Below are 18,919 nucleotides of genomic sequence, written 5' to 3' on the forward strand. Positions count from 1 at the left end.
GTAAGATATACAAAATAGCTTTGAAATATATTTTCGAAGACTATACTCTCAAACTCATGTTGATGGAGTAAAAATGGAAGAATTTGAGAAAATTCATCTTCCTAAATTGACGGATAAGCAGAGTAACCAACTCGCAATAGAAGTAAAATAGACAGAAATTAGAGCAGCCATAGTCAATCTTAAATCAGGTAAGGCCCCTGGCCCAGATGGGTTTCCTTCAGAGTGTTATAGGGTGATGGGGGATTCACTGATCCCTGTGTTTCAGTCCACCTTTAATTGGGTCCTTTAAGAATATACTATCCCCCTCCTGGAGGGAAGCAGTAGTATCACTTACTCCAAAGGAGGGGAAGGATAAATCTGAATACTTCATCAGGGTTATAAGATCTTAACACATATTCTTGCCAAACGGATAGAACTGTTACCACAGATAATTAGCTTTGATCCTAAGGGTTTTATTCATCAGAGACAAACCCAAGACAATATCAGACAGACCTTAGATGTAATAAGTCATATTACTGAACAGGATTTCAAAGCAGTGTTAGTGGGCCTAGATGCAGAAAAGACATTTGATTATGTAAATTGGTCATTTTTGTTTAGAGTCCTAGAAGAATTTGGTTTTCACAATTCCTTTATTAAGACAATACGAGCTCTATATGATAATCCGAGGGCTAGAATTAAGATTAATGGAGTAGCCTCAAATCCCTTCTCACTAGAACATGGAATAAGGCAGAGCTGTCCAATTAGGCTCCTTTTATTTGCAATTTTTATTGGGCCCCTGAGTCAGTGGATTATACAGAATAAACACATTAAAGGAGTATGCATGACAGGAGGAGAACAAAAGATTTCCCTCTTTGCGGATGATATATTGATACAGTTATCCAGTTCAGAACAATCTCTTTTACAGTTGTTTTCACTTTTGGAACAATATGGATCCTTCTCTGACTATAAGTTTAATGTTTCAAAAACAAAAATTCTCAGTTTTAATTACTGTCCCTCAGAAGATGTGAAGAAAATGTATAGTTTTAGTTGGGAAGCTGAGTCCATGAGGTATTTGGGGGTGAATATACCAACAGACTTGTCAAAACTGTTTTCACTTAATGTTCTCCCCCTGAACAATAAAATTTGGGAAGATCTAAGGAGATGGGATTTAATACCATTTCTTAATTTTGGATCTCATATAGATTCTGTTTAATGGTTATGTTGCAGAGATTATTGTATCTCTTTCAATCCCTTCCACTAGATATACCCGATCAACAGTTCCAGGAGTGGGACAAACTCATCGCCAGGGACATTTGGCAGGAGTGTCGACCAACAATGAAATACCAAGACTTACAATTAGCAAAAAATAAAGGGGGTGTTGTGCTCCTGTGTTTTGAAAGACTATTATATTGCTGCTCAACTGAGACAGCTGGTGTGTTGGTGCAATCCAGAATATAGTGCTAGATGGAGGGAGTTAGAAGAGGCTGTAACAGCAGAGTTCCCAATTCAAGCAGCAATAGGGGATAACAGTTTAATGAGTTAGTTAATTAATGTGAGAAATCCCTGGATTGATTCACCACTCAAGCTGTGGAAGAGGGTAATGGCTAAGGATCATTTGAAAGCGGCAATAAAAGTTTTGAGATGGTGTGCATTCGATCCAGATTTCATACCTAAAAATTCAGATGCAAGATTTAAGGGTTGGAAAATTCGTGGATTATCAGCATATTGTACGTTTTTGTGTAAAGGGTCAATCTGTGGCGATTTCTCATAGACTGCAAGGGAAGCCCGGCTTCCCCTAAAATTATGAAAATTAAATGGTTAAATATGTACGGCTGTGTTGACATTTTATTGACTACAAATGTGTTAGAACAAGTTCATCTCCAAGATGGGTTCGTTCAGAATCAGCTTTATCACAAATCAACGGACGCGATGTTGTTCACTTCTCATACATTCTCGTTGCACTGTTTTCTCATTCGATCTCTGCTCAGTGCATTTGTCCATAGACTGCGGGCGTCTATGGGCTTCAATGGGACTGAGTGGAACAGTTTTTTTCCATTGCGTCAAAACTGGACGGTAATTGGATAAATGCCACGATGTTGTCCCGCCCCCGGACGCCGGGCGTCTCTGGGGGTGAATGGAGCTGTGGGCGGAGCTCGGCCAGGCTGGACGCCAGAATCTCACGTGCTGATTGGAGGATCAGTCAAAAGGCTGAATCCCGTTTGATTGACAGCTGTTTTCAGATCTACTCCTTCACTGACACAGTTCAGTTTAATACCGTCGCACATTCTGCTGTGAAATTAAGAGAGAAACCACTACGAAATTACTCGTTCATTTCTTGCGCTGTAAATAAAACACACTCATTGGACTTCCTTGTTTCAATTTAACATAATTTCAGCGTTTTCTTGTTTCGGTTACATAATTTAATCATTTCTTGTTCGAGTTTAATATCGTTTTGTAGACAGTTAAATCAATCAAACTGTTGGCTAGGTCGGAGTGAAAGGAGCATCTCTAGTTTAAAAAGGCTGAAGTCTTACACCCACAACACAATGGGCCAAGGCAATCTGAGCAGCCCAGCTCTGCTGGACATTCAGAGGACACTGGTCCAGTCCCTAGAAAAGACGCCTACTTGGTACGATAAGGTCACTGACCATTTTCTTAAAAAGGAACGGAGGGCCGAATTTATGTTTAACTCTTTCAGTGCCATGGGCCAATTAAATCGGCTTTACGAATACGACCTTTAAAGTGCCACGGGCCGATCAGATCGGCTTTGGAGAACACGCCACATTTGTGTACAAACAAACCATCCACCCCCATTTCTTTCTCACATTTCGATGACGTTCTTTCTGTGTCCCCCTTTTGAGACCAATCAGACGGGAATTTGAGGTCACGCGACCGAATAATATTTTTATATCTTATCTCTTATTATTTTATATCTTATCTCTTATTATAAGTATTCATGGATTCATACGCTCCAGGCTCAGATCAAGAAAAACATCTCAAGCCTCTATAGGGGTTTACAACAAATGAAAGGTATCTCACTGCATGTAAAACAGAAATGGGAGAGGGAAGGAAATCTAGTCCTAAATGAAGAAGATTGGGAACATTTATGTGAGATACAATTGAAAACTTAAAATTCAACAATAAGAGAGTTTTGCTGGAAAAACCTTACTAGACTTTTCATCACTCCAGTTCAGAAAAGATACTATACCAGTTCAGCTACATGCTGGAGGCAGTGTGGATGGATAGGCAAATCATTTTCACATATTCTGGTCTTGTTCCATATTGTTCCCTTTCTGGCAGGAGGTCTATACAATTTTGCAAAATGTATTCCAGACAAACATTCCTTTTGAGTTTGTGTCATTATACTTAAGGATTCTACCATCAGAAAATATCTTCTCTAATGACAAATATTTATTTCAGATTTTAAATGCTGCTTGTAGGAAAGCCATAACAAGGAAGTGGCTAAAAGTAGAAAGACCTACAGTGGAGGAGTGGATTGACATAATTTATGACATTTTTAAGATAGAAAGAATTACTTTTGCAAGACTACAACAAAGTTTGTTTTTGAAAAGATTGGAAAGATAGATTAGGTATGTCACACCAGTTCAACCATCTAAGACCCCTCTTTTCCTTTTAAACACATTTGTATCGTTTTTATTATTTTTTAACATCACAAATGTGCACCCCAGCATTCCTGTTCAAGGGAGTTTAGTTCTTAATTTTGTATTGGAAAAATTACATCTTTGGTATTGCTGAGGGAGGACCAATCATCCTTGTTTGTATTGTCTGAGTCACAGACGTATCGCTCTGAGATTCAATTATAATTTTCAGATGAATGGATAAAAATGGTGAATTGCTATGTGAATAAATATGTGAACCATAGAAAATACCAATAAAGAGAATTGAAGAAAAAAAGAGGAAAAATTACTCTTTGAACATGTTTCTTTCTGTCTGTATAAACCTTCTGCATGTCTCCTCATTAGGACTACGATCTGAGTGTCCTCCATCGTGGACTGGACAACAAGCCAGATGTGTTTAGAAATGATGTGATTCCAAACTTCATGCCAGCTCCTCATTACCGGCCTCGACCTGCCAACCCTGAAGAGATCGGCAACTTCATCGATGATGTGAGTCACACTTAGATTAGATGACTGTGGTCCCACAACGGAGAAAATCACGGGTCAAGGTAGCAACAGAATAAAGAGCAAAAAAAAATATGTGCATACATAAAAATGCAAAACACTGCATACAATCATGCCTGTGGTTTTGTATCATCAGGTGTGTAATAAGGACTCTGCTCCACAGCTCCTAACAGTAATGGAAAATGGGCAATGCCACTCCATACAGAAAGACAAACGATATAAAAAAAACTAATAATAGCAGTAAGTAACAAAAACTCTATAGACTATATACATATTTCAGGGTTCCCACAGTGTTTTAAAAAGTCTTAAAAATCTTGAGTTTACAAATCTGCATTTAATACCTTAAAGTCTTTAAAATGTATTAAATTTGATACAGTAGGTTTTAAGTTATGTTGCCATAAACTTCTTGGCTGTGTTGTGTTTAAATGTGTCTGTTAAGTATCCAAGATAAGTAGTAATGCCATGCTACTCCGTTCCAACCCAACAATTTATATTGAAAATAGGAACTTACAAACAAACTTTGTAGCCCATGGTGAGAAATATCGCAGAACATTTAGTTGTGTGTATGGTATGTATGAATTATTCAATCTCTGCTGATGTTAAGAATAAGTTTTTCTTTTTTTTCTTTTTTTTTCCTTTTTTTATTAGTGATAGTTAACAAGATATTGTGGACAGAAAAACAACAACACATAAGTTTTTCTAAATTCAAGGAATCACAAATTTTTGCCTTCATGGATGTGAAATGAGCATTAACATGAATTATCAAAATAGTCTTGAAAAGTCTTAAATTTAACTTGTAGGAACCCTGATATTTAAATAATAGTAGAATTGCAATATGACAGACAGTACATATAAGACACAAACAGAACACTGTTGTGCAAGTAAATGCACATGCAACGCCAGATGCATTAACATGACAGAATGTAATCAGGTCTTACTTAATTATGTAATAGGCATTTACAGCCTGTATATAGGGAGCTACTGTGGCTCAAGCAGTAGAGCTGGTTAGCAGTTCAAATCCTGCTCTGTCCACCAGTCATGTGCCGTTGTGTTCTTGAGCAAGACACTTCACACACCCACCCTCCAGTGTCACTCTCACCGGTGTATGAATGCCTGGTGGTGTTCGGAGGGGTGTTGATGCAGATGGGCAGCCACGTTTCTGTCAGTCTGCCCCAGGGCAGCTCTGGCTACAGATGTAGTTTTACCATCATCAGTGTGTGATTGTGAGTGTGAATTCATAATGGATTCAGTGTAAGCTCTTTGAGTACATAAAATAGAAAAGTACCATATAAATCCAATCCATTTTTATTGTATGTGGTTTGTAGAACATGTCCAAGCATGGTTATGATTTATTGTATACTAGAGTGTTTATAACAGAACGCAAATAAGAGGATTTTTCTTTATTATGATCAGATTCAACTTAAATACTGGTCTAATTCAATATTTGGAAGGTGTTTAGATGCTCTGACCATACAGGCTGAGGAGGAGATAATGGACCTTCCAGATCTTCCACCTTTCTTTTATCCCATCCTTAATTCTTCAACATCCCTTTGACGACTTCATTTAGTTACATATTGACCAATGTTAGATTTTTTTTTTGGTGAGAAAGTCCAACATCCTCTTTTCATACTAACAGCTCTGATGTGTAAAACTTAACGCAGGCTGTGAAATTCTTGTGTTATTGTGTTTTTATTATTGTTATTATTATTATTATTATTGTTATTGTTGTTATTATTATTATTATTATTGTATAGTAATACCAGGAGTTAATCCATCTTTCTGTCTGAGATTTTTGGGCTGTTCACTTGACTCTTTTCAAATTCGGCACACATTTTCTTTGCCACTTGGAGAAGTTTAATGGCTGAATTTCGGGTTTTGGATTTTTTTTTTTTTTATTTTAATTCAGAAAATTTATCTAACCAATTTCTTGAAGAACATTCACCTGATTTGACAAGTTGTTATCAGATTTAAGACTTGGGCAGAATAATGGTTGTCTTGGTTTGGCTGAATAACCCAAATAGGACAGTTATTTAGTTTAAAATGTACTTATTTAGTTGCACAGTTATCTTTAATTTCAAATTGTAAATGAATCCCTGGGTAGGCAGGGTATCGGTGAACAGTAGAGGCAAAATGTTGTGTGGTAGGGCAGGGTTTTAGTAAGCCTACGTTTTCACTTGTTCTGTTCTCCCCCTGCATAATGCAAATCAAGTTTTATGGTGTAAGGCTTAGATGTTGTGTGTTATTAATTTTTCCCTTTCCCATTGTGCAGTAAAGACTGTGTGCTGTGTTTTAATCTCAGAACCTGAAGGCTGCAGACAATGACCCCACGGCGCCCCCTTACGACTCGCTGCTGGTTTTCGACTATGAAGGTGGTGGCTCGGATGCAGGAAGTCTTTCTTCCTTGAACTCGTCAAGCAGCGGAGACCAGGACTACGACTGCCTCAATGAATGGGGGCCGCGTTTCAAGAAACTGGCCGACATGTATGGAGGAGGAGATGACGATGACATGCTGTAGATGCACCAAAGTACGCCCAGAGTAAATATCTGACACCTGTCCAGTTGCGTGAATGTTGGACTGTCGTAAACATTGAGTGGAAAACCAAAAGAAAACATCTCCAGATCCACTGAGTGATTGCTTGTGTAGACTTTGGTTTACCTTTCAGTGCAGTCGTTTTAGCAGTTCATAACACACTGCTGCCAGGCCTAAAGATGAGTCCTGTTTTTTGTTGCCTTTTTTTTTTTTTAATATATAAAATTTCCCATGATGCTTAAGCTCTGTTTTTGTCTTTTTGATCCTTGTTTGGAGCTAAAGAGTCTGTGTTTGTTCATATATGGAACACTGTTGATGCAAATAACATCTTGGAGATTTCACATTTAAATAACATTACGAAGTGTGTTAACAGATATATTTCTGGCAAGTTAAAATGTGACATGTTTTGACATATGTTAGCATCCAAAGCCTGATCCCAGCTGGGTTGTTTTGTTCTAGTACAGTAGGGGAGTTCAGAAGTCCAAATGCTGAGTGTAGAGTTCAGACCAATATACTAGTTTGAGCCAAGTGTCACAAGGGCTGGGCAATATTAATGCAAAATTACATCTTTGTTTCATAATTTTTTTTTTTTTCTGTCTAAATGAACTTCAAATATGATACAAAATTAACTTTCATTTTTAAATCAATTCGCTGCATATATGAAACATCAAACATAACAAATAATGCACACTTGCAAATGTTGTTTTTGAAGAAATAGTCATTTTAAATAAACTAGAGCGCCATGTGTTGGTAATGACTGTGGACACATTAACAGAGAATGTTTACATTAGAAGACCTCCAGTGGAAATGCGGTCACTTCACTTTGAAATATTTCCCAGCCTTAGTGTCTCCTTGACGATCTTGTTTATCTTGTTTACTGTGAATTAGGCACTCAACATCCCCCACTGGAACTTTAAATTGGTCTGTTCTAAACTGTTTGTCATTTCCTATGACTGCAAACACATCCATAACCTGCTGATTCAGATTAAGTTGACTCTTCCCTCCTCATGAACACTACAATGGCCACATTAAGGCATCAGGTTGTATCTTGTAAAAGCCAAGGCAGACATGTATTTTATTTTGTCCAAGCAGTCCAAGATACTATTTGCTCAAATTGCATGACAGCATTCCGATTTTTTTTGGCCATACTTGGAGACAATGAACATGCAGTTATGCTAGCAGTTGCACTGTTAAAACAAAGTATGGTACTTCTTTTTTCCCTTTTTGTAGACTTTCTACTACCACTACATGCTAATGTTTTTGTATTCTTGTTTCAATGAAATGACAATGATTGAGGTGAAATTCAGGCCATATTTACCCTAGTTAAGAAATACTTTTAAAATGTTGATGTTAGTTTGACGTCTTTATTATACTGTAATGTCAAAACACTGTTGTTGCCCAGCAGGGTATTTTATTACAAATGCTTTGTTAATTTTTATAAAGTTATCATAATACTAAAGCGAATCTGTGAGTTGTCTTGTTTAAAAAAAACAAAAAACTGCACAACCAGATATGGTAAACAGGTCTGGAGAACGTTAAATCCTGCACAGTCTTGCTTCTCTTGTCTTAAATGCAACATTTAGTTGTTTTGGGTTTTTTTTTTACCTTCAGGAGGCATGAAGGTCATAGCCAAAAATTTGGTCATTGACTAATAATTTTTTGCGTATATGTAATTTAGTCACCACAAAAATCTTAACATATAAAATGTTTGTTCTTTAGTGTGACTTATGGAAAATGGCAACACATGGGGAGGGGGCAATCTAAAACACCAATGTAAGAACTATTACTGGTAACCAATTTGTTGGTATCACCACAAATGGAAACAAACTGACTTAAATAGAAATCAGATTCCAGTTTAACTAATCCAAGTCAAAGTAAAAAGAGCACTTGATGAATAAATACCTGAGCTGAATAAACCAACTACAAAAAAATATAGATGTAGATGCAAGTTGTCTTATTTTAAGTCTTATTTTCATACACATTTGAACTGTGGTTTACTATTTGACAAGTGTCATAGATTGCAGTCAGTTGAATTCCATTTCACCTTAATTGTTGCAGGTGAAGCATCTAGACACAATACCTCTTATTTCCTTTTAATAACCACTTGTCCTTGACTGTGTTGGAAGAGGTCATGAGTTCAGTGACGACCTTTTCTGAAATGGGATTTGTATTCAACAATATATTTGACAGAATCTAATGTAGTAAAAATTTCATGCCAAAACATTTAGAGAACAGAAGTCTCTGTAGCTCTGAAGGAGAAGGAAAGTTGCATGACTGAGTAAATGATATTGATTTTGAAATAAAATCGTTTTTAATAATCTAGGGCAGTGGTTCTTAACCTGGGTTCGATCGAACCCTAGGGGTTCGGTGAGTCAGTCTCAGGGGTTCGGCGGAGGTCAAGACACACACTCGACTCATTAGTCGGCTGTGTGTGTCGGGCTAGGTCCGTGTATGTAAACAAACCCTTCGGAGACTCTTTCTCTGATTGACATCCAATATATGCGGTGTATTGTTACTTATAGCACTACAACACATCCGGAAGTGTTTATAATCTCTTCCACTCGTCTGATGATGAATTATTTGGGTATTTTCCACATCGCTGTTATGACTTTTGCTACTTCCTGTTAACCACGGAGGCAGCCATGTGTAGCGTTTGTTTACATTTTTCGGTCACCGCACTGGTCAGTTACAATCATGTGACAACCGACGCACCGTCGCGGATGGAAAAATCGTATTACGCTAAAGCCGAGCTAGTGCCGTAATAAAACAATGATCACAAAAATACTGAAGGAGTGTAACGAGAACTTTTTTTTTGATATGCAATTATCTTTTTTTTTATGTCAAAATTGCGTGGTTCGGAAAGTTCGGCGCAAGATGAAACGAAAACCGGGTTGACGTGACGGCCTACACATACATATACACAACAGCAGAAGTCCCACTGATTTGCAGTAAATATTCATTATTATTGTCAATGTTCCCCTAGATTCTAGGGGAACATTGGTGGGAAAAGCTGAGTTTTGAAGGTGTTTTACTGCATGTTGATCACCATCAACTATAGATAATACACTGTCATTTGATGTAACTCCAGTGGAACCAGAATTGGATTTCTACTAAAATCCTGAATACTGAAATTTACTGGATTGACCGCATACATCCGTTTGACTCCATTTTTACTGCAGTTTTTGTGATAAACATCCAATGTGGTAGCATGATTTGTCTACAAAGACAAAAAAAAAAAAGACCCAAGTGCAAGGTCAACCATACTTTAATAGGAAAGTGCATATATTGTAGAAATGATTTGATCCTTGATCCTGATTTTAGTTTACGTAATTTACAAGAATAAAGTCGTACCCTGCTCGTACAAAGCAGTAGTATCTGTGTTGTATAAAGTACTTGATATTAACTAGACGTAAATATCCTCAGCACCAGTAGATTATGCATATATTCACTGGGGTCAGTACACGGTCTACTGTAAATGCATTTTAGATCAGTTGGTTCTCTGCCTAGTTTTGGACCCTGGTTGTCAGTAATGATGAAACCATATATATTTGTTTCAGGTAAAAATAGCAATGATCCCCTACACCAGTGGTTCTTAACCTTGTTGGCGGTACTGAACCCCACCAGTTTCATATGCGCATTCACTGAACCCTTCTTTATTAAAAAATACAATATGATTTTTTTCAAATTCAAGACAGGCATATGTTTTACTGGTGCACAAAATGAACCGTGCATTAACATCACTGTGCTTAAAGAACAAAACCAACACAATGCATGAATTTACAACAAATTACATACCTTTTCACAAAGACTTGACCTTTTTAATACAACCACACTGAAATGGTTTTAATTTTTAACCTTATGTACTCCAATAATGAACTTATTGTATTTATGCTATTTATCATTTTTAACATTTTAACACACACCCATCACCTAATTTCCATCAGGCTACAATAATAATGAATATTTACTGCAAATCAGTGGGACTTCTGCTGTTGTGTATATGTATGTGTAGGCCGTCACGTCAACCCGGTTTTCGTTTCATCTTGCGCCGAACTTTCCGAACCACGCAATTTTGACATAAAAAAAAAGATAATTGCATGTAGTGTATCAAAAAAAAAGTTCTCGTTACACTCCTTCAGTATTTTTGTGATCATTGTTTTATTACGGCACTAGCTCGGCTTTAGCGTAATACGATTTTTCCATCCGCGACGGTGCGTCGGTTGTCACATGATTGTAACTGACCAGTGCGGTGACCGAAAAATGTAAACAAACGCTACACATGGCTGCCTCCGTGGTTAACAGGAAGTAGCAAAAGTCATAACAACGATGTGGAAAATACCCAAATAATTCATCATCAGACGAGTGGAAGAGATTATAAACACTTCCGGATGTGTTGTAGTGCTATAAGCAACAATACACCGCATATATTGGATGTCAATCAGAGAAAGAGTCTCCGAAGGGTTTGTTTACATACACGGACCTAGCCCGACACACACAGCCGACTAATGAGTCGAGTGTGTGTCTTGACCTCTGCCGAACCCCTGAGACTGACTCACCGAACCCCTAGGGTTCGATCGAACCCAGGTTAAGAACCACTACCCTACACCCTGGATGTCAGGATACGCGATTTCGGGCCACATGTCAATGTTCATGGACCACTTGTTCTTCGGTAGCTTGTACGGATCCATGTCAAGTCCAATTGTCCTTAATTTAATTTCATATTTCACATTTTCCCGGTCTTGCTGTGTTTACTGCTATACTCTATAATATATTGAACAGGTTGATTTTTGCCACTCAGTCTGACTTAGAGGGGTGTGGCCCAGGGGGGAAGTGATGTATGTGCATACCCTCTATAATACTTTAGGCTATTGGTATCATTATTATTATTATTATTATTATTATTATTATTATTATTATCATATATTTTTGTATTATTTATTACAACAATTATTATTTTCCCCCCTCACTCCCCCCTCTGTCTTTCTCACTTTCATTCACACTCCCCTCTTCCCCTTTTCCCTATTGCCCCTAACCAATCTATATTGTATAGTTGCTCTTTACATTTATGATCTTTTTCATTGTAATATGATGTTGTTTGTCATTACTTTGGCAATGTTGTTTTTGGTTTATTTGTTTGATTTTCCCTTTGTGTATGTGTTGTTGTTTTTCTGTCCAGCTATACCGTATAATGTGGCATTTTTACACTTTTCTTTTGTTATCTTAAAATGCTCCTAATAAGTGTGTGTCAAACTAAAATGGAAAAGAAATCCACCAGGTATTGAAACTCAAAAATGTTTAATTCTCATATATTGTTCATATTTCTGATAAAATTCTGACCAATCATTTTATTCAGTCCGAATGAAATAATTGGCCGAACCTGGCTGAGCCTCCTGTCAATCATCCATTATCGCCGTCCCCGCATCTGATATGTACATCTCTGAATTTGACGCGTCACCCGCGCTGCTTCTCCTGTCACTGACCACAGTCTCCTGTCTAAGGATGTGTATGGATAGAACTCAAATGCACATGAAGGGAAAAAACGGATTTATTAACAGAAACAAAAACTAAGGGGACCAAACAGGAGTCCGATGAATGAAGGATGGAGATGAAGTCCAGGAGTCAGGTGTACTGCACTCCACAGACAGGTCTGCACAAAGGTCAGCTTTTATGACCGCGGGACTCATACAGGTACATGTACTTGGTGTCACACAATGTAGGATGCTGCAGGATGATAAACGTATGGATTATGAAACCTCAAATGTCCACAGAAAATTTGCGGAGGCCACGCGTTCACAGTGCCATCATATGGGCACCTCATCTCCCAAGTGTGCAGTGAAGACACTGACCCAGCGCTGCACAAACCAGACCCTTAAATACAGGGTCCACTGATGAAACAGGAGCAGCAGCAGGTGGATGATGTATCTGATTGCTGAGCGAGGGGTCCGTTGACATGCCAAAGCGGACCGGACCTTTGCCTCCACCTCCGCTTCCACTGCTCACATCAGGTGAGAGGAGGAGAGCGTCAGAGCTCAGGCAGGAGGAAGGGGGTGGGGCTTTGGAGGGAGGAGGGCTTTTACTAAGTGCTGTGAGAAATGCCACATCAGTATGTATAGCTTTAAATATCACTAAGAAAAAAAAAAGAAAAAAATTGTAGTTGTCATTATTTCTAGGTTATTATGTAATTATTTTACTCGTCCGGCCTGCTTGAGATCAAATTAGGCTGAATGTGGAACCTGAACTAAAATGATTTTGACATCAATGATTTAGCCTATGGATGACTGATCACTGAAGTTCACATCTGTAAATAATACTCCAACTTTGTCAGTTACAAATGGTTTGTCAACAGATTAGTGACACCGAGTGAAGATTTACACATGATCTTGTTTTTACTCAGCTGAGCCTTAATGTCCCACTGTATTGCAGCATCACACATACATATCTACACTTCCTCTCACATCGCTTATTTTTCCGTTTTCAGCATCAATCAACAGACATTTTCTCTTCCAGCCTTTTACCAAAGCAGTCCTGAACCCAAGCTGGAGTTTCCAAGTAACTAGCTACACTGGATATGTCTTAATGCTGTACATCCTGGAGTGAACCCAACCCCGAGTCTGGTCTTAGTAATGTACATGATCCCATCTGTCGAGGCCTCACAGGATGGGTGGGTCTGACTCCACTGGTGTCCTAACTTTGACCTTTAACTACAGTTCACTGTATCCATTTGCATGTGGATCGGCCCTTGTTCAGGTCTACAAGTGGTTTGATGACTCCAGGTCAGTCATGTTTGACCTCAGACAGCCCAGTACTTCCCCCAGAGAGAGGAGCTTCCTTTGACTCCCAGACCGTTCCGAACCTCCAGGAAGAAGTCAGCTGCTCTGAAAGAGAGTCCAGCATATAATCTGTTTCATACCAGGGTCCACAATTTCCTCAATACAACCATTCTCACCAATTCGCAATTGCAGCTGAATTGATTCAGGAGCACTTTGCACTTAAGTGACTATTATCCCATAATCTAGTCGGAATCACTCATAAAGTCTCAAAGCCAGCAGAGACACAAGTGCTAATGATATGTAGAACAAATCTGGATATTTTCCTTGTGTTTGGCTGTGATCAGGACATTCCTGAGCATCGAGCATCATGCAGTAATTTTTAATCACCAGCCAATAAGACCATGACACGTGTGACATGCATGTGTAGTCCCACTGATATGAAAACAAAGCAACTCCGGTTACATAGCTCTCGCTTCTTTCTGTTCTTCTCACATACTGCATACTTCTGTGTGAGAGACAAAACTCTGGGCACAGAGCACATGCATTCACACAGACCTTTAAGCTTATTGCCTCTGATAGATCTGTTGATAACACATAGTACAAATAACAAGGCTTGTACTTTGGCTGCATTTTACCTACAGAGTCTTGTGAAGGTATGGGTATGTTTATGTGTTGTTGTTGTTATTGTTATTATTATTATTATTATTATTATTATTATTATTATTATTATTATTATTATTAATAATAATAATAATAATAATAATAATAATAATAATTTTTAATTTATTTTTTTCTTTACAATATAATACATAATGTATTTTATTCTTGCTACACTACAGCTCACTCCACCACTGGTTTTCTCTCCCCCATTTTCAGAGTGGAGAAGAGAGGCCAGGTTTGAAAAACAGTTGTACATGTTTAAGATTGAATTTATGGATTAGATTAGATTAGATTAGATTAGACAGAATTTTACTGATCCCTTGTGCAGAGCCCTCTGGGAAATAAAGTTCCAGTGGCGGCACAACAACAAATACACTCCTAATCAAAATCTTTAAGACCAGTTTGAAAAATTGCAAGAATTTATATTTTCCACTGATGGATCTTAAAAAGGTTCTAAGTAGAGTTACAAAATGGATATAGAAGAAATGGGAGAGAGACAGGAAAAAAAAATTGACAGTTATTATTATTAAAAATGTATTATTGAAAACAACAATTAAACTGAAGTAGGCTGTTTATCAGCCAATCAAAAGTTTAAGACTACAGCCTGTAAAAGCTAAAATCTGAGCAAAAATGTGGATTCAATGCCATTTTCTGTCAGGTATTTATACTGTCATGACCTCCTGATGCAAAAAGCTTTCTGTTTTTAAACATGGTCAGATTGTTGAGCTGCATAAACAAGGCCTCTGGCAACGCGCCATCACTGCTGAGGTGGGACGCAGTAAGACAGTCATTTTGAATCCACTGTCTGGAACTGATGTCCATTTTGTTAACTTCCCTTGCTATCCATCCCCAAATATTCTCAGTTGGATTTAGATCAAGGGAACACACAGGCTGGTCCAAAAATAGTGATGTTATTCCTCTGGAAGAAGTCCTTTGTCAGGCAGGCATTGTGACTGCAACATTGTCCTTGTTTTTAACCCAGTCAATACCACAGACCAGGACCCTCAGTCATAAGGGATGCCCCCTGCAACATCTTCACATAGCCAGCCGCTGCTTGATGCCCCAGCACAACCTGAAGCTCCATTGTTCCACTGAAGGAAAAAGCACCTCAGATCATGATGGCACCCCCTCCACTATGCCCCCTAGAAAACATCTCCAGTGGGATCTCCTTGTCATGCCAGTAACATTGGAAGCCATCAGGACCATAAAGGTTAAACGTTTTCTCATCAGAGAATAAAACTTCCACCTTTCAATATCCCATGTTTGGTGCTCTCTTGCAAAGCCCAAATGGGCAATTTTGTGGCGTTGAAGGAGACGAGGCCTTAGAACATGTTTTTTGTTCTTAAAGTCCTTCTCTGGCAGATGCCGTCTGATGGTTATTGGGCTGCAGTCGGCACCAGTAACTGCCTTAATTTGGATCGAGGATGTGCCTTGACAGACAGCCAATCAGATCCTCTGGCTCAGCGCCGGTGAAATCTTTGTGGGTCTACCACTTGACTTTTTTGTTCCATGACCCTCAGGATCTTTGGAGAAATTCAAAATGACTGTCTTACTGTGTCCGACCTCAGCAGCGATGGTACATTGCCAGAGGCCTTGCTTATGCAGCTCAACAATCCGACCACATTCAAAGAGAGGAGGCTTTTTAGCCTTTGCCATCAGGAGGTCATGACAGTGTGAATTCCTGGCGGAAAATGACATTGAATCCACATTTTTGCACAGATTTTGACTTTTAAAGGCTGTGGTCTTAAACTTTTGATCAGCTGATAAACAGTCTATTTCAGTTTAATTGTTGTTTTCAATAAATTGCTTACTCAAAATTTCTTTTTTCTCACTCCCATTTCTTCTTTTTGCATTTTGAAACTCTACTTAGAACCTTCTTAAAATCCAACAGTGCAAAATGTAAATTCTTGCAATTTTTCAACTGGTCCTAAGATTTTGATCAGGAGTGTGTATACATATAGGGGTTGGACAAAATAATGGAAACACCTTAAAAAATCAACAAAATATAATTTAATATGGTGTAGGTCCGCCTTCTGCGGCAATTACAGCCTCAATTCTCCGAGGTATTGATTCATACAACTTGTGAATTGTTTCCAAAAGAATTTTAAGCCATTCTTCAGTTAGAATACCCTCCAACTCTTTTAGAGACGATGGCGGTGGAAATCGACGTCTTACTTGAATCTCTAAAACTGACCATAAATGCTCAATAATGTTGAGGTCTGGGGACTGTGCCGGCCATACGAGATGCTCAACTTCATTAGAATGTTCCTCATGCCATTCTTTAACAATTCTAGCTGTATGGATTGGGGCATTATCATCTTGAGGTGAAGGTGTTTCCATTATTTTGTCCAACCCCTGTATAAGAAATACTGCCTGAATATAGTAATAACAATAACTACAAAACAGGCAATTCTACATTAGAAAGTACAAGTAGAAATAAATAATAAAGTACTAGTAATAATAAATAAGTAATTACTTCATAATATTATAAACTGCACAATATGTATATATCATTTAATAATAACAGAACTAAGAATAATAATTATAACCAAGTGATGACAGTAATATTAATCATAAAAATACTATGTAAGTAAGTAATAACTAATATACACTACCGGTCAAAAGTTTTAGAACACCCCAATTTTCCAGTTTGTATTGAAATTCAAACAGTTCAAGTCCAATCAAATCAAATTTCAAATCAACTTTTATTTATACAGCACCAAATCATAACAAAAGTTATCTCATGACACTTTACATATAGAACAATGAACAGCTTGAAATGGTACAAAGGTTGTACCATTGTGAGCATTATTTGAACAGTATTGTATTGCAGGAAGTAGTGTGTTACTATAAAAATGGCGAGGAAAAGGCAATTACTGATAGAAGAGAGACAGACCATCAGAACACTTGAAAATGTAGGTCTTTCCTACAGAGAAATTGCCAAGAAATTTAAGGTGTCAGTAAGTCCAGTTTTCTTCATCCAAAGGCACTCAGAAACTGGGGGAAATGCTGACAGGAAGAGGTCTGGCAGAGCCAAATCCACAACAGACTCGGGAGACAAGTTACTGAGAGTCAACAGCTTGTGTGATAGGTGATAACAGCTTCAAGCACAGCTAAATAGTGGTCATAGTAAGCAAGTCTCAGTTTCAACTGTGAAGAGAAGACTTTGAGTTGCAGGTTTAATGTCCATAACACCTTCTTCCAGTCTTTAGTAGTCCACTGGTGGTGTTTCATGGCCCAGGGAAGCCTCTTTCTTATTCTGAAGTCTGAGCAATGGCTTTCTTGCTGCAACTCGACCCATCATGACCCACTGATGGTGAGGGAAACTGTACTTACTGACATCTTGACTTTCTTGGCAATTTCTATGTAGGAAAGACCTACATTTTTAAGTGTTGTGATGGTCTGTCTCTCTTCTATCGTTAATTGCCTTTTCCTTGCCATTCTTATAGTAACACACTACTTCTGCAGTACAATACTGTTCAAATAATGCTCACAACAGTATGGTACCAAAGTGTGTTCCAACACTACTTTTATGCAGACAGAGGGGGTTGGAAGTAATTAAGAAACGTTGGGACATCTGTAGGAATTGGTAGCACCAACTTTCGAGGCTTGATCAACCTCAATTGCTGCAGAACTGCTTTAAGTTGTTAACCCATTTCTTGTTCGCTTTTTTGTATAATTCTAAAATATACATTATTTTTCAGTTTTGTTTACCCTAACTTTTTTTTTTGTTTGTTTTACCTCTGGCAGTTCACTGCTTACCTTTGTACCATTTCAAGCTGTTCATTGGACTTGAACTGCTTCAATTTCAATACAAAACTGGAAAAATTGGGGTGTTCTAAAACTTTTGACCGGTAGTGTAAGTATGTCAGTAATATACAACAAAGTATAACTCATACTGCTGTTGAAATACTCCACATTGTAAAAGTATTATGTTGAATGTAGTCAGCGTCTTACCTTCCCTCTGTGTGTGAACCTGTTCTGTATTAGTTCTCCTGTGACCTCTGACCTTTCCTGGGAGTCCATGCTGCATCGCATGGAAACTCCCTGCTGCCACTGGTTTTCCCAGCAGGCAAATCCTTTACTTTTTGAGGCCTTCCTGTGAGTCCTGTACTTCATTTTGGGGAAAGTGTGAGAGCCCCCGTCTGTGGTCCCCCAGCTGTGTTCAGGCCACATGGGCTCGGTCTGCGTGGCCTGACTGGTGGTGGCCCTCTGCAGGCGGACGGAGATCCTTTGAGCTGACCTGGTCATCAGGGTAATGGACTGTGAGTTCAGAACCGGACTGGCTGATATCACCGAGGGGAACTCAAACACCTCGTCCTCATCTGGAGGAGGAAACATGAACAATTATTTAAAACAATAACACATCCTTAAGTGTGTTACTGGGAGGTGGTGAAACTTTCACTTCATGTCAATGCCCCATATATAAAAAGCAAAACAGCACACATATTAATAATTTTATTCCAGTTCCAGTTGCTGAAATTGGCCATTTCATGTGTTTAAGTTTGACTGTAAGTACCTTTACATGTGGGCAGAGTGGGGCTGTTGGGTAGTGAGCTATGAGTCAGTCTCGCAGGGGAGACACTGCTCAGAGATCTAGATCGGATCAGCTTCCTGCAGGCCAGAACCAGCAGCTCTCGACACTGTTTGTGACAGTTTACCCCACAGTCTGCAACAGGAAAACGTGATTCAGAGAACAGAAGAGAACAGTCTATTTTGGGATGTAATGTATAATGGAAGTATAATAGAAGAATAGAACCCGGGATTTGAACATTGAAAGTATGTAAAGTTTCACTTTCGTTTCACGCCAGCATTAGTTATGGACCACACCCCCATGT

The 18,919-nt window shown here is 38.5% G+C and overlaps 2 protein-coding genes across 4 annotated transcripts in view; one reads left to right on the plus strand and one right to left on the minus strand.

Annotated features, from left to right (window-relative positions):
• LOC115434759 (B-cadherin-like) overlaps positions 1-8,110 on the plus strand; it is a 50,124-nt gene extending 42,014 nt beyond the window's left edge. Inside the window, exons 18-19 of the mRNA XM_030156877.1 lie at positions 3,963-4,106; positions 6,421-8,110. Coding sequence (XP_030012737.1) covers positions 3,963-4,106; positions 6,421-6,636 — 360 coding nt within the window. The 3' untranslated portion in view covers positions 6,637-8,110. The remainder of the gene's footprint in view (positions 1-3,962; positions 4,107-6,420) is intronic.
• Positions 8,111-12,816: 4,706 nt separating this feature from the next.
• The window catches only part of rasgrp3 (RAS guanyl releasing protein 3 (calcium and DAG-regulated)), a 126,348-nt gene continuing 120,245 nt past the window's right edge, over positions 12,817-18,919 (minus strand). For all 3 annotated transcript variants that reach the window (XM_030156887.1, XM_030156886.1, XM_030156888.1), the window contains 3 exons: positions 18,601-18,750; positions 18,039-18,406; positions 12,817-13,526 (listed from right to left, as the gene is read on the minus strand). In XM_030156887.1, coding sequence (XP_030012747.1) covers positions 13,518-13,526; positions 18,039-18,406; positions 18,601-18,750 — 527 coding nt within the window. In that variant the 3' untranslated portion in view covers positions 12,817-13,517. The remainder of the gene's footprint in view (positions 13,527-18,038; positions 18,407-18,600; positions 18,751-18,919) is intronic.

This window comes from Sphaeramia orbicularis, chromosome 15 (assembly GCF_902148855.1).
Source record: "Sphaeramia orbicularis chromosome 15, fSphaOr1.1, whole genome shotgun sequence".
Classification (NCBI taxonomy): Eukaryota; Metazoa; Chordata; class Actinopteri; order Kurtiformes; family Apogonidae; genus Sphaeramia; species Sphaeramia orbicularis.